The sequence below is a fragment of the Corythoichthys intestinalis genome, chromosome 20 (assembly GCF_030265065.1).
Source record: "Corythoichthys intestinalis isolate RoL2023-P3 chromosome 20, ASM3026506v1, whole genome shotgun sequence".
NCBI lineage: Eukaryota > Metazoa > Chordata > Actinopteri > Syngnathiformes > Syngnathidae > Corythoichthys > Corythoichthys intestinalis.
Window position 1 is genome coordinate 8,970,150 of NC_080414.1, and position 16,505 is coordinate 8,986,654.

Here is a 16,505-nt window from a genome sequence, read left to right on the forward strand (position 1 = left end):
CATTCAAGTTTGCATTAGCTGCCATTGACGGCGATAGACGTCCAATCCATTTTGACTGGATGCCAGTTAATATAGATTAGATGTCTATCACTGTCAGTGGCACTGAAACATGGTCATTCAATGCCAACCCTCCCAATGTAAAATGATTTAGTGTATAACACAGTCAATAGCAGTGAATGATTGAGTTATTACTGAGCACAAGTGTTTTAAATGGGGGGGGGGGGGGGGGGGGGTACTGTGTAATGGAACAAACAGTTAAAAAAAAAACTATTTTTTGTAATAGGAACAAAAACCTATACATGCCTGAAGCTGAAATGTTAAAGCATTTTATCAATGTATTTTTGTTGTGCACAGCAGTGCATCCATCTTCAGTACAGTGGTACCTCTACTTACGAAATTAAATGGTTCTGGAAGCAGTTTCATAACTTAAAAATTCTGTAAGTAGAGACGCGTTTTCCATGTAAATTCAATTCAATTCAATTTTATTTGTATAGCCCTGGATCACAACAAGGTTGTCTCAAAGGGCTTTGCAGAGGCAATATGATACACAATCAGAAACGGCAAATGAAGCAACAAAGATGAATAAATAAAGTTCAAGTCCTGGGTATCCCCCATCCTTGGACCCTCCATGTCGGCAAGGAAAAACTCCAAAAACTCCATAGTCTTTGGGAGAAAATGAGAAACATTGGGGAGTACCACAGTCAGGAGAGATCCACTCACAGGACGGATAGACAGGAAGCCCCAGGACTGCTAATGGGAATTACCAGGAAATGGCCTAATCTGTTCTAAGCCACCCAAAATTCAGACATAAATCTTTTATAATACATAAAAATGCATCAAAACATGAAACAAACACATGTTGCAATTCGATTATTGCACAATAAACATAAAAGCAGAGTTGTGCATTATGTAAAAAAAAAAAAAAAAACAAGAATAGAGGAAACAATAAAAGTTAATACATTCATGTAAAACTGTCAAAACATGAGGGCCGACTGAAGAGGACGCTGGGATACACACATACACATACAGTAGAGGTCGGGTTAGCCAATCGGATGCCAGGAATGCTAGGCAATAGCCAATGGCAGAGCAGCTATAAGGTTGTTACGTTCAGTAAACTGGGAGCTGCGAGTACCAGCTACACTATATTTTTGCATTTTGTATAATTTTTTTTTCTTAACAAGAGGCAATATTTTTCCGTTGAGGCGTGTCTTAACCTGAAAATTCTGTATGTAGAGACGTTCATAAGTAGAGGTACCACTGTATTGCTTGACTTCATTATAATCATGAATCTGCTGGAGTTTATCCTGGAAGACTGTGCGAGAACCTGGCTCTTCATTTACATTTCTCAAGTATGCATTAATACAATAATATCTTAAAGGATCTTTCTGATGCCACAAATATGGGCCTTTACTGTATTTTATAGCAAAAAAAAAAAAAAAAAAAATCCCCAAAAATAGATTTTAAGTTTGTTTTCTGGTCAACGTTTGCAGATTTTGGAAATTTTCTATGGGAATGCAGAGTGTGATGTAGTAAACAAATGCATCTATATACACTTGAACTGTTGTTTTTATGCAATACAGACCAATTTGTATAGATTAAGAGCGAATCTTGATGTTCCACCCATGAACTGTGTTACTTGTAAGGTAAGATTGTTCTTGTTTAATGGAATACAATATGTTGAGCACAACATTAGATAGTATTTAATAATGAAATTAGAAAGTTTAACATAATATTGGGGTGCTGCTGCGTAAATGAGAGAGCGCAATCAAACCAGCCTAATATAAATGGAAACTGGTTAGCTGATACAGCACCATATTCAGTTTATTTATTTTTCCAGTGCTTTGCAAAAACAATAAAATTTTAACAATTTAAGCAAATGATCTATTAATGATTTATTCACCAAGTAGCAACCATTTAATCTGGAATTATAATAATAATAATAATAATAATATTTTCATTAGGTGACCATAATGATTGAAATAAATGACTTCTGTCATCCTTACTCTTTATTTATGTACAGCATTGGCCAACATTATAACAGTACATGATATAATTCAGTATTTTTCTAGCTTGGGTCTTCAGTTGAAAAAGTTTGTGAAGCATGATGTAGCAAAAGCTCAGTTCTTGTTAAACCAAACTGTGACCAAAGTGCTTAAACGTTGATCTTATTGTGACAGGTCAAGTGTTTGCAAGGAAGCTGTAGGAGAAAAAACTAATTGCTATAAAATATTCAATGTCCAAATATTCCCTAATGAATAAACTTTCTTATTTGTGGTTTGTGAGTCTGATTCAGTGTGGTGACTTTTGCTATTAAGTCTTTTTAATTTGTATTCGGAAAAAGATCAAGTTGACTCTCCTGCTATAAGTTGATCAGGCAAACTAAATGTTGGTTGCCTAATTAGTGTCAGTATTGTTTTTAAAAGGGATGATGTTTACCACTGCCACACTAATTTGGTTTCTGTTGAACATCACATTGTTTTTTCCACACTGTCAAGTGTATGGCAGTCCTTCCCTAACCTGCTTAGGGCAGCTATGGGCAGACAGGCTCCCTGCAAGCACTCTAATTACTAGGTCTTATTAGGCTTGATCAGGCTGCCTTTTCTTGATATGCTGGCACACGAGGGAAAGTGGTAGTGGAGGAAAGCAGGAAGGAGGGATGGCAGCTCTGAAATGATGCTCCAAGGACACTATAACATGATTTTTTTTTTTTTTTTTTTTTTTTAACAAGCCAAATTAGACCTGACAAACAAACTTTACTCCACTTGATATTGGGTGCCGGATGGTAAAACAGAGCGTGGGCACAACTTGACACAAAAGTTTAAACACATCTCCCGAACTCTCACTCCTAAAAACAAATATATCGTAAAAATTTATAAACAAAACATCCAAGTTTTTGCATTTCAAAACATTTTCTCCATTGCAATTAAATGTGATCTTACAAGTTAGAATCAAAAAGTTTCCATTATAAAACCTGTACAGTTAAGGCAGTACTTCTCAAATAGTGGGGCAGGGCCCCCCACGGGGGCGCAGAGCGATGCTGGGGTAGCGCATGTGACTTTGGGGAACATACTTTTTGCCGCACTAGAATAAAGTGTAATTGCACATCCACTCAGTGGGTGGCAGTCCCACCCTCATTTTCAGCGTGTGCACAATATTTTTGAGCCAAATAAGAGCACACAGCAAAGAGCACTGGACATATGAAATGCTAAAACAAGGAAATACGACAAAGCGTGTGTAGCATTTGGCTTTGACTTTTAGTACAGTGGGGTACGCGGAAAGACCAGTCTGTTAACTTTGTCTAAAAATGTTCGCAGCATACAGCAGAAATTATTTTTTTCTGCGAAAATGTGTCGAATATTGTTAGCAATCCTCCCGCTTTGTCAGTGTTAAATCAGTAAACCAGCAAGCACTGTCAGCATCATATAAGGTGGCATACCAAGTTGCTCAGTGCAAAATAACCCCACACCATAGCAAAGGAGCTGATACTGCCTGCAGCAAAAATAAAAACTGTTCCCCTTTCCAGTGAAACTGTCGTTTTTGTTCCATTAATTTTTATTTTTTCGGTCTAATTGTTTGGCATATTGTCCTTGTAAGTTAAAATGCTAATCAATTTAAATTTATTATTATTTATTGATTTTATTAGATTTTATTTTTCACGATCAAATGGTCAAAAAATGAATCTTGAGTGTATTTTTACAGTATGGATGGTTTTTTTTTTTTTTTTTTTTTTTACACTTTATTGTAAGTTGATCTATATTAGTTTATTCTTTAATATTAAAAAGAACAGAATGTTATGCAGAGCTGTACTTATAATAATAAGAATGTTATAGTATATAGCAGTAGTATAGTAGTGGTAGTATAGTATATTTACAGTGGCGGCAGAGAGTTGGGGGGGCGCGGAACGGTTACGTCTTCCTGGGGGAGGCATAACAAAAAATAATTGAGAAGCACTGAGTTAAGGCAATGCTTAAAGCTGGGGTCTGCAACCCACGGCTCTAGAGCCACATACGGTTCTTTAGCACTGCCGTAGTGGCTCCCTGGAGCTTTTTCAAAAATGTTTGAAAATGGAAAAGGATAGGGAAGGGAAATTTAATTTTGTAGGGCTGTCAAACGATTAAAATTTTTATCAAGTTAATCACAGCTTAAAAATTAATTAATCGTAATTAATCACAATTCAAACCATCTTTAAAATATGCCATATTTTTCTGTAAATTTTTGGTGGAATGGAAAGATAAGACACAAGACGGATATATACATTCAACATACTGTGCATAAGTACTGTATTTGTTTATTATAACAATAAATCAGCAAGATGGCATTAACTTTAACATTCTGTTAAAGCGATCTATGGATAGAAAGACTTGTAGTTCTTAAAAGATAAATGTTAGTACAAGTTATAGAAATTTTATATTAAAACCCCTCAATGTTTTCGTTTTGATAAAATTTGTAAAATTTTCAATCAAAAAATAAACTAGTAGCTCGCCATTGTTGATGTCAATAATTACATAATGCTCATTGTGCTGAAACACATAAAATCAGTCGCACGCAAGCGCCAGCAGAGGGCGACAAAACACAAAAAAAACAAGTAACAAGTAGACATGACACTGCTGTCATTTTAATCTGTTTGAGTGGGGCATGTGCTTTAATTGCGTCTAATATTTTAACGTGATTAATTTTAAAAAATTGATTACCGCCTGTTAACGCGATAATTTTGACAGCCCTAATATTTTGTTTTAAAATGGTTTCTGTTGGAGGACAAACATGACATAAACATTCTCCTAATTAATATTGTAATGAAGTTAAACTTGAGGCGACATCGTACAACAGTGTCGTCACGTGGTGCATCATGAATGCTCTTTATGTATTTGTCACCAGCTTAGTCATTTTGATAGTAGGCTAATATAGGTAACATAGACACATACAGCATGTGTTGCCTTTATCATAAAGCTTATTAAAGCAACACTTGGTAACTTTTCAACCTGTATAAAATATTTTCATAAGATTTGTGATAATATTCCGACTAAAAACTAGTTGAATGACACATCTATTGTATCTTTAGGGTGTCTGTATCGCTTTCACCGGCACTAACTTTGACTATAACTTTCATTATAAAGACGGAAGTCGATGTGAATACTTTCGCGCAAATTCTGCAAAGATGACAGAACAACAAGAGGCAACAAAATTTGTCCGAGGAGGGGAAAAAAGGGAGGCTACCAGGATATACACAATAAACATTCGCTCGCTGCCGTGACACTCAGAGCTGACGAGTTTGTGTGGTATGTGTGTGTGGGGGTGGGGGAGAGGGGTAAATCACACTAAACTACACGGTTGCTCACCGTTATCCACCAAATTTGACACGAAAACGGCATTTGTTCATAGATAAGCCGCACTGGACCATAAACCACTGCTGTCCTCACTGTATTATGGGATATTTACACCAAAAGATATTAACTGGTAACACTATATTTGACAGCGGCATCACAAGACTGTCATAAGATCCAATGAACCCCCATGAAGCTTCAAAAAGCTTTATTTGGCCATCACTGCTCCCTTGGGGGAGACAGTCAACCTCTGCTGCCACCTGCTGTCAACACTGTTGTCATCCAACATGCCTCCTAACAGGCACTGCCTCGTTATAGATGTAAATAACAATCAAAATTCATGTTCTGTGCTAATTATTTCTTCAGTTACTGTTCTAGTTGTTTCATTAATTGTTCGTTATGGTATTTGGTAACACTGTATTTGACAGTTGGGCCATAAGACTGTCATAAGACCATCATATTTATGACATGACACTGCCATGAGCATTAATGAATGCTTATGACCGATGTCATTTTGTGTCATCTGGCAAATTATGTCACTTTTGGATGGTTGTAAAGCTCCGAGCCGGACATAAATGGAGTTAGTGACATAATGCATAATGTCAATAATGCCCATGATAATGTCATGTCATAATTATGACGGTCCTATGGCAGTCTTATGACACAGCTGTCGAAGAAAGTGTTACCTATTAACCCAAATAAATCAACAAATAAGCTGCACTGGACTATAAGCCGCAGGATTCAAAATGAGGGGAAAAAAATAGAAGCTGATAGTTCAAAAATTACGGTACTATTCATCCTTCACACAACCGTTGGAAACAGGGATGTTGTTTAATCCATCTGCAGGCGACAGGGAGATTGATTTTTGATTGATTGATGATTTTACAGCACTGTGCGCTGGTCCTCATTGGAACACCAGTCTTCCTTACGGAAAGCATTACCGCTTTTGTCCACCGGCATCGCTAAAATCGACCAAAACTAAAAAGTTACCAAGTGTTGCTTTAAGGCTTTTAATTTTTTGCATATTTGTTGTTGTTGTTGCTCTTTCAACATTTTGGGTTGTCGACCCCTGGCTTAAAGTAAAATTTTAACTGGTGAACATGTTTATAGAGACGTTATTACCCTTTAAAGACGCTAGTTGATAGTCATCCTTTTTTTTTTTTTTCGATAGGTACTGCTGATATTTATTTCGCTTATATTAAGATCTGTTCTTTTCACACTAAGTATAAGTAAAATACTTTTAATGAAATTCCCTCTTCTAGTACTCGCGCTCTAGTACAACAATAATTCAATAAATAAAAAAGTTTTTCCTCCTACATATTTGAAGGACTTGAACGCACCTCCATTTGTAATCCCGGAAGCGAAGGTACGGTGGCGCGTTTGTTGAAAACAAACCCGCCGAGCCGTCCTAAAAATGACACTTGCAGACATCGACTCTCTAAATTGACCCTCTTGGACCTCATTTGGGCTTGAATAAAACTTGATTTTAACAGCTAAAAAGCGGTGCCCACGAAATCATGGAATTATCTGGCATTATCAAGAAAATAGGTAAGCTAAGAGTGTTAGCTGGAGAAAGATATTTCGAAGAGATCTTTTTATGTAGGTTTATGATCGATGCCGCATGTAATCTCCCGAACTACAAAACTCACTTTTTGTTTGACTTATGTTATACATTACGTCTTGTTTGTTCCTCTTACTGTAAACATACTTAAAGTTTTCCATTTCGAAAACTTATCAAAGGACATAAAAATCGACGAAGAGCTTTTATCTGCGCTTCAGACCAAAATACATTTACGAGAGATTAATGCTTATTTCATTTTCAATGTTCTATTTCTTTTTCCGACAGGACACTCTTTGGCTGAGATAAGAGTTCGAGCATTGAAGAGCATCATTTGTAAGCTGAAGCACTCCCTGATTTCCATACCTGACATCGTTCAAGAAAAGATGCTGTTCGTGTATCTCCTGGAGTGGTTCAAATTCCCAGAAGTTCCCATGCAAGAGGAAGTCCTGGATTTACTCTTGACTTTATCCAAGGTAAAGACACAGAGGGTCATATCCATAGGCGGAGTTTTGACTTTTGGGGTAGGGGGGCACAACATGTTGATGACCCCGAAACGCAGTTTCAGCAATAAAATTAACTAACAATAATATTTATAATAATAAGTTGACAGTGAGCGTTTTTTGTTTCCCATCATTCTTGAGGGGAATTCTAAATCAGGCTGCTTAGGCAATACTTTTCGCCAAGATCGTCATCCGTTGAATTTGGTACGCCGGCTGGTGTCGTGCCAATGTAGTTACCCCAGTCAAAAATTGTATCCCCTGGGCGTAGCCATGTGGAGGTAGATTTGTGTCTCTATTATTCAATCAAAAAAAGTTGCTTCAACCAAAATATATATTTTCAACCCAAAAAAAGTCGCTTCATTAAAAAAAAATGTGGTTGAATGCAAAAATAAATTTGAAATTCAAAAAACTAAAAAAAAAAAAAATGCATGTGAAAATTATTTTTCTTTGATTAATTTTTGTTATTATTATTATTTTTTTTTTATTGAAGTCAAGTGTTTTTTTGATTGAAGCAACTTTTTGAGTAGTAATGTAAGTAATGTTGATTTGTGTTTGGGCCACATTTTGGCGAGGACATTTTTCTCTTTATTATTCAATCAAAAAATAAGTTGCTTCATAAAAATATAGATTTTCAAAAATAAACATCACTGCAATAAAAAAAAGAAAAAATTCAATCGTAGAAAAAAGTTTTTGAATGCGAATTAATCTTTGAGATAGAAAAATTTGCATTTGAACATTTAATTTTTCATTGAAAATGTTTCCTTTGATTGAAGCAATCCTTTTTGTGTTTGGGCCATATTATGATTTGGTCATTTGTGTCTAAATCATTAAACCCCCCAAAAAATTGCTTCAAACAAACAAACAAACAAAAAAATTCAATCAATGAAAAAAATCATTTAAAAAAATATTTTTTCTCTAATATTAGGGGTGTAACAGTACACAAAAATCTCAGTTCGGTACGTACCTCAGTTTTGAGGTCACGGTTCGGTTCATTTTCGGTACAGTAAGAAAACAAAATGCAAAATATAAATGTGCTAGTTGTTTATTACACACCTTTGTGCTTTCAACAATAGGAACATTAGCCTATACAAAGCTAGAATTCTGCTCAAAAAGTAGCGGGTAGTTAAAGATAATCCAACCACAATTTGCCATTCAGACCCCGTGAATTGGTCAACTTTCTTTCTGAAAGAAAGAAGAAAAAAGAAGTGCTGTGCTAAAGAGAAAAGCAATCCCAATGACAAAGATTTTAACATGTATTTTACAAATGAAATGCCTCAATGATTTTTTTGTTTTCTTATGAACAGTTTTCAAAAGCTTTATTGGTGGATTTTCTCAAGTTAAAGCGCCTCACAGAAATTAATAAATTTAATTGGTTAAGCAGGATCTGTGTATTATTCTTATTATTTAATTACAGGTGTTTTAGCGCATTTCAATTTATTTTATTTAAATGGGCTATTATTTATTTTATTATGTGTTTAAATTTTACAAATGTGATGTAGTATTCATTTATATTGTATATTTTATGAGGTATAACTTTAGTTCCTATGTGAATATTAGTTCCTACTTGGTTTGTTGTGGTAGGAGGGTTTTGTATTGAACACGGGGCCGTGTTGGTTATTTTTTAGCAGAGAAGACAGCAGTAAATCAACAAAGACAAGTCAACTGTGCCCTGATCTACCACTCAAGAGATCTGATGGACTCAAAAAGTGGGTTACGATTGCATATTAGTTTGAGAATCGACCGGATCCACCGTATTTTTACACGAGTGACTTCGGGTCTGCCTGATCCTAGCTACCGATAGTAGTATTGAGTCAGCAGGGTCGCGTCTCGCGTCAAATAATAAACTGCCGTTCTTTTCGCGTGTTGAGCCGCTTCTGAGATGCGTCTAACACGCGGCCGCACTGCGACTGGTGTGCATTGGCTGATTGACTTTAACGCCCGCGTTTCACTCCGTTCTCGCGGCAGCTACTTTGTCGCGCCGTTGACGTTTCTGGGTTATACTGTCCTACCACGTTGGTCCTCATTATAGCAGCGAACACGGAGTAAATGTAATCTACATAAAAAAACTGAAACCCGATCGACTCACAGCCTCGAAAAGTAAGGGTTACATTATGTCAGAAACTCGTTCGGTACGCCTCCGTTCTGAACCGAGCACCACGTAGTGAAATGGTTCAATACAAATACATGTACCGTTACACCCTTAATATATATATATATATATATATATATATATATATATATATATATATAAATGATGTGCAAAGCAAATGACAGTCTAAGGTGCTCGAAAAATCATTTCGACCCATTATAAAAAATTTTTTTTTGTTCATTCATTTTTGTTGCAGTTTTATTGCTTTACAACTTATATATATATATATACTATACTTATATATATATATATATATATATATATATATGTATCTATCTATCTATCTATCTATATATATATATATATATATATATATATATATATATATATATATATATATATATAGGAAAGTCAATTACATGCAATGACACTTTTCGGCCACTGGGGGGGCCTGGCCCCCCCTTAAAATCTGCCTATGGTCATATCCTTAATGTATTCATTTCATCATTGTTTCTTTAATTGATTTTGGCTTTTTTTCGCAAAGCATCCAAGTGCAGCCCAGATGCTAAGAGATGTAGAGGCGGAGGATATCCTATCCCGACTGTCTGCCACCGTGCAACCGAGACTTCGAGCTGTCATCGACGCAACCCTGGACCAGCTGTTCCAGCTACCTGAGCTAATCCCCTGTCGCACCCCCGTCTATATGCACGAACCGCACATTACACCTCAGACAGGTGCTGCGAGCTAGTGAAAATAGTTTGTGAAGTCAATGCAATACAACTAAAGATTTATTTATGAATATCCTTTGTGGTGTCACCTCTGAAATACCCACAGATTTACCATCTGATGAGCAACTTCCTTATCGGGGATATTTCCAGAAGAGTGTGCCGAATTATGTGGCTGTACCTCCCCTGAAGATAGCAGGTATTGTTTTTTTACATTCTGTTATACAATGCAGTGTACAATGAAACCTCCAAAGTAGGAGTGGGAACCTCTTGTTACCTCACGATACGATTTGCGATACAAAGCTCACGATAACGATGATCTGACGAAATGGCGATACAACGATTATCGATACATTGGTCAGGAAATCATTCTAGGATATTCTACAAACAACGAATACACAGAAAAACAAGCTTCTGCTGTGAATTGGAATTAGTTTATCACAAGTAGACGTCCAATCCATTTGAACTGGGAGGGTGGCAGCGAATGAACGAAAGTTCATTCGCTGCCATCCCTCCCACTTCAAACGGATTGAACGTCTATGTCCGTCATTGGCAGCCATTGGCAGCCAATGCCATGCAATGCGGTAAATTTGGGTCATTTAAGGTCATTTACCTATTGATTTTCATTTACTTCCTGTTGATTTTGTGGTATTTTATGCGTCACTTCCTTTTTATTTTGAGTTACAGAACAGGAAGTGACCTGGGAATCACCCGAACGAATAGGCAGTGACTCAAACTCAACAGGAAATGACCTGTAAATGAACAAGTGACCTGTAAATGCCTCGAAAATTGGACAGAATGACTGCGAATGCTCTGGTTTCGAATTAGTGCGGCAACGATTAATCGATTAACTCGAGTATTCGATTATAAAGAAAAAAAATTCAAGTAAAATTTTGCTGCTTCGAGTATTCGTTTAATTAAAGTTGCGTTGTAATGGTTATTTTTGAAAGTATTTGCATTTATTTTTATTGATTTGGGTGGATACACCGCCCTCTAGTCTACCTCATATCACATGGCTGAATCCATCTGCTCCCTGTTAAGACCAGCATAAGCTAAGGTTTTGTTTGAGCTAATGATTTTTTCGGAATGCGTTCGTAATTTAGTTTAAAGGTATATTTAGCCATTTTTTGTGGGAATACTGTATTGGCCCGAAAATAAGACGGTGTTTTTTGCATTGAAATAAGACTGAAAAAGTGGGGGTTGTCTTATATATGCGGTCTAGACATTATACCCATTCACAACGCTAGATGGCGCCAGATATCATTGAAGCGATGTTCTGTCATGACAGATCTCAGCTACTCTGAAGTTTAACTAGTTTGCATTATTTTATTGCAATGTTTTTCCTTATTCAGATTTGTTTCAAGACTACAGCTACAGTTAGACTTCACTTTGATGGTTAATGCAGTTATTGCAATTTTGTTGTTTTATCACAATAGATTGATTTATTTACATTTCAAAAACCAGAAGCCATTTATTTACGAATGTGATTGCACTTTAGTTTACATATTTAAATGTTCGGATATTAAGATTTGAATGAGGCAAAATAACATGCTTTTTCTCTCAAATATGTTGTTATAATCATTTGTTTCAGATGTACTGCAATTGTTTTCTGTATAAAAATTAATTTGGTGTTCAAAAAGTCTTTTTTCAAACTTGAGTCTTGAAAAGAGGGGGTCGTCCTATAATCAGGTCGTCTTATATTCGGGCCAATACGGTATGTGCCGGAGCCATTTGTTTAGAGCATTGTAAAAAATAATTAGCATTTTATAACATTGAAGCTAGCAGACGTTTGCTATGTAAGTTAGCCAATTGTTCTTTTGTTGTACATAGATCCTCTTTTTTTAAATTATATAATATACACACACACACCGTGTGAGGCTCAGCTCAGGTATTTAAAATTTTTATGTTCCTTATCCGATTACTTGATTATTCGAGCTAAATAGTTCATTTATTAATTGACTACTAAAATAATCGATAGCTGCAGTCCAATTTCGAATGAACGAACGTTCCCAGTCTAAATGGATTAGATCCTGTTTGCCTCCGTCAGAGGTGAGTAAATGAAGCCGATTGCATTTAGCGATTATGCTAATCAGAGTCTTAAGTGTCCGTTTGTATTGTGTTGTATTGTGTATTGTGAGAAGCATATTGGCGCTTGAGTTATTGTTATATAGTAAAGTTGAGGGTGAATTTCCTTTTATAAAGAAATCACACACATTAATCCATTCATATGACGGCTTCGAGTCCTAACACAAACTCCCATTCAAACTGTAAATTACCATACAAGAGAGTGTGCTCTGAAATTGGATTTTGCTTTCATTGCTACTTGCATTATGCTTAAAACAACTTCAAGTTAAACTGTGAAGGTAATTTAAAAGTTACATTTATCCGATCAATTGATTAATACTTAACTGACCGATTAACGGATTATATTAGTAATCGTTAGTTGAAGCCCTATATGTCATCATAAACCTGTTACACGGAATTTCATTCATTTTTTTAACATTCCTAGCTTTCATTCATATAATTCTAAGGACAAGTGAATATGGAAACAATCAATTTTAGAGATAGAAAATGAACTACCAGCATTTTAAAACATTTGACAGACATCAAAAGGGATTTGCAGTGTGTTACTGTCAACCTTTATGGTTATCACACTTTTTCAATGCAAACAAGACCCCCAAAACAAGAAACACTTGTGGAACTAATCTTTTTAACACTCATGGAGCTGGCGTCTCACACAATTGTCTGACATGCAGATTGCGACCGCCTGTAGGGAGGCACAGAAACTCGGTTTGTTATTCTTTTTGTTGGTGAGGATGCGAACTAAAATAAGTACTCCTCCATTATTTGTGGACAGATCAGTATGAAATATGGTAGCTGTTCTAGGGATGTATACGCATTGATCATCTGAGTCAGACGGATTTGTCTCACAGCTCATAAATTAATTGCAGGCTTATTGTTGCCTAGAAATGTGGATATGTGGTCATTTTGGGCAGCTCTGTGGGCTGATGATACTTTGAAGGACCCGGACAGTCGTAGTGTTTGAACTTGTCACTCGGGGTGGGTGGTTGACTTTGGAGTAGGCCTGCAGCTATCGATTATTTTAGTAGTCGATTAATCGATGAACTTGTTAGTTCGAATAATTGAGTAATCAGATAAGGAACATTAAAAAAATTTTAGATACCTGACCTGCGCCTCAAACGGTATAAAAATAAATAAATAAATGAGGATATATGTACAACAAAAGAACAATTGGCTAACTTACATAGCAAAACTCCGCTATTTTAAATGCTATAAAATGCAAACATTTTTTTTACAATGCTTTTAACAAATACAGTGCCTTCCATAATTATTGGCACCCCTGGTTAAGACGTGTTTTTTAGCTTCTAATATATATATTTTTTTTAATTCAAATAATATGGGACCTTAATGGAAAAAAAGAGAAAAATCCAACCTTCAATACAAGTGCATTTATTCAGTGGGGAAAAAATCCCACATAAAGAAATAATTATTTGACATCAAATAATGTATGTCACAATTATTAGCACCCCTGGTGTTAATACTTTGTACAACCCTCTTTTGCCAAAAAAACAAGGTCAGGGGACTGAGATGGCAATGGGAGGAGCTTGATTTTGTGTCTGGTGAACCATTTCTGAGTAGATTTGGCCATATGTTTAGCGTCATTGTCTTGCTGAAAGACCCAGTGACGACCCATCTTCAGCTTTCGGACAGAGGGCAACAGATTTTGATTTAAAATGTCCTGGTATTTCAAAGCATTCATGATGCCATGCACCCTGACAAGGTTCCCAGGGCCTTTGGAAGCGAAACAGCCCCACAGCATCACTGACCCACCCCCACACTTCACAGTGGGTATGAGGTGCTTTACAGCATGCTCATCTTTCGTGGCACGCCAGACCCACTTAGAGTGTTTGTTGCCAAAAAGCTCAATCTTGGTCTCATCTGACCAAAGCACATGGTCCCAGGCTTCAACTGGGACCGTGTGCTTTGGTTCAACCACATATTCCCACAAAAAATAACTAAATATACCTTTAAACTAGGGTTGTTCCGATCATGTATTTGCTAAATATTGCCATCTAGTGTATTTGTTGAGCTTTCAGTAAATGATACTGCAGCCATTCAACCCAAATGCATGATGGGAAGTGGACCCATGACTGTATGTAGTGCTACCAATTGATATATCTTCTCTGCGTTGGGAAAAAACATAAGGGGTGAAGAAAAAGGTCAATTGCTACAATGATGTTTCTAATCGTAGGGAGAGAGATTTTAAGGCTTTAGCCTATTAAAAAAAGGCTGCCAAAATTCACTCTACTCCTTTTACGCTGCCTTTAAAAATCTCTCAAAATGGGTAAAATGGCGCCATTACAGATTAAGCGCGACAGTGCGTGAGTGGGTCGTGCAACACATGCAACAATTGCGTTAAATATTCAACGTGATACATTTTTTAAAAATTAATTACCGCGGTTATCGGTAGCTTAAGCCTAAACTAAAGACTCTGGATGAGTGTAACATATTATGTCTGTAACTTTAAATACATTTAGAAAACTATTTAATTCAAAAAAAAAAAATTTAAAAAAGGCATGGCCGATATTTTTTTGCCGATTCCGATACTTTGAAAATGACGTGATCGGACTCGATCGATCGGGACATCTCTACTTTAAACTAAATTACGAATGCATTAAAAAAACATTAGTTTGAACAAAAACTTAGCTTATGCTGGTCTTAACAGGGGGCAGGTGGATTCAGCCATGTGAAATGAGGCTGACTAGAGGGCAGTGTATCCACCCAAATCAATAAAGCTAAATGCAAACACTTTCAAAACAAACCATTACAAGGCCACTTTAAACGAATACTCGAGGCAGCAAAATTTAATTCGAATTTTTTTTTTCTCATCGAATACTCGAGTTAATCGATTAATCATTGCAGCACTACTTTGGAGGTTTTAAAAGAAATATTTTGCACTAAATTAACCATTATGTTGCATTTTTCTATATCATCTCAATGTGTTTTCACAGTGCACGAAACCGTGCAGTGCTTGAAGTTCTCTGTGTTCCCGTGGCTGACTTTGACCAACACTGACAGACACATTTTATCCTCTAATGAAAGGTGAGACGTACAGAAGCAGTGTATGTATTTCTGTATAATATAAATTAAGGTCCAATGAAATGGAAAGCTGCATAGATTTACGACATTGTGCATAATTTATGAATTTACTGAAATAGGATTTTTTTTCTTACCATCATGTTTTGTCAAATTCACCCTTTCTGAAAATAGGTCTTTAAGGAGCAGCAACCCCAACTTGGTGTGGGCCACATGTGAGCTACTATGTGATGTCATCATGCAGGACTTCCCTGCTGAGATTTTCCTGCAGAGGCCAAATATTGCAAAGGTTTGCTGTCTTAATATTTGTTCAAAGTGAAACCAATAGCCCATCTAATTTGATTCATAAACATTGTAAAAAAATCCACTTCCGCTTGTGTGTCAACAACAGAATGCACACATCCATTTGTACTCCCACATATATCCTAAATCTAACTTGCCATTTTGCGTATATTGCCTTCTTTGATGAAGTATTTTCCTTTCTTCAGACTCTTCTGTCCCTTCTGAGGCTGGGGTTGGGTGAAGGTGACGCATGTTACCTCCACTTGCAGGCGCTCTCCTGCCTGAGGCAGCTTTGCGCGGGGCTGAGGCAGAGGCTTCGCTTTCATCAAGATCCGAGCTTCCACTCTGCCAAGCAAGGAGGTGCCTGTGAGTTAATGTGACAGCAGTTTGCATCTTTTGCATGCATTTAATTCCACATTTGAAGTTGAAGAAATGTGGAAACTAGTTAGGATTTAAAATACCATCATATGATATTGGAAAATTACTGTTGTCACGATTCTAAAATTTTCAACTTGATACTGATACCCAAAAAATAGTACACGAGTACTCGATACCATTTTCGGTACTACATAAATAAAAAGACCCAAATTATTACAATTATTTTTTTTAAGAACTCTTTCATTGTCATTGAAAGTGATCGACGTCCAATTATGTGGCTCTTAAAAAATAGATTAAAACTTTAAATAACTTTCATTTTAAATCAGTTATCACTAGTAGACGGCCGGCTGTCCACATCATAGTCAACGTTCAAGTCTATTTTGCAGCGAGCTTTTAATACTTGACAAAAGTAATTGACTCTTGTATGTCATCTTCCCAAACTCATTTTCAGCGGTCTTGGAGCCACGAGCAAAACAATAACTAAAAAGATGATCTGGCTAATCCCATATAGTCTGTTATGAATACATTTTT

At 36.4% G+C, this 16,505-nt stretch overlaps 1 protein-coding gene across 2 annotated transcripts in view; it reads left to right on the plus strand.

The window, feature by feature from the left end:
- Window positions 1-6,682: 6,682 nt before the first annotated feature.
- Window positions 6,683-16,505, plus strand: part of rttn (rotatin) — a 104,762-nt gene continuing 94,939 nt past the window's right edge. For both annotated transcript variants that reach the window (XM_057824397.1, XM_057824398.1), the window contains exons 1-7: window positions 6,683-6,869; window positions 7,168-7,355; window positions 10,016-10,205; window positions 10,306-10,395; window positions 15,230-15,320; window positions 15,489-15,603; window positions 15,803-15,962. In XM_057824397.1, coding sequence (XP_057680380.1) covers window positions 6,839-6,869; window positions 7,168-7,355; window positions 10,016-10,205; window positions 10,306-10,395; window positions 15,230-15,320; window positions 15,489-15,603; window positions 15,803-15,962 — 865 coding nt within the window. In that variant the 5' untranslated portion in view covers window positions 6,683-6,838. The remainder of the gene's footprint in view (window positions 6,870-7,167; window positions 7,356-10,015; window positions 10,206-10,305; window positions 10,396-15,229; window positions 15,321-15,488; window positions 15,604-15,802; window positions 15,963-16,505) is intronic.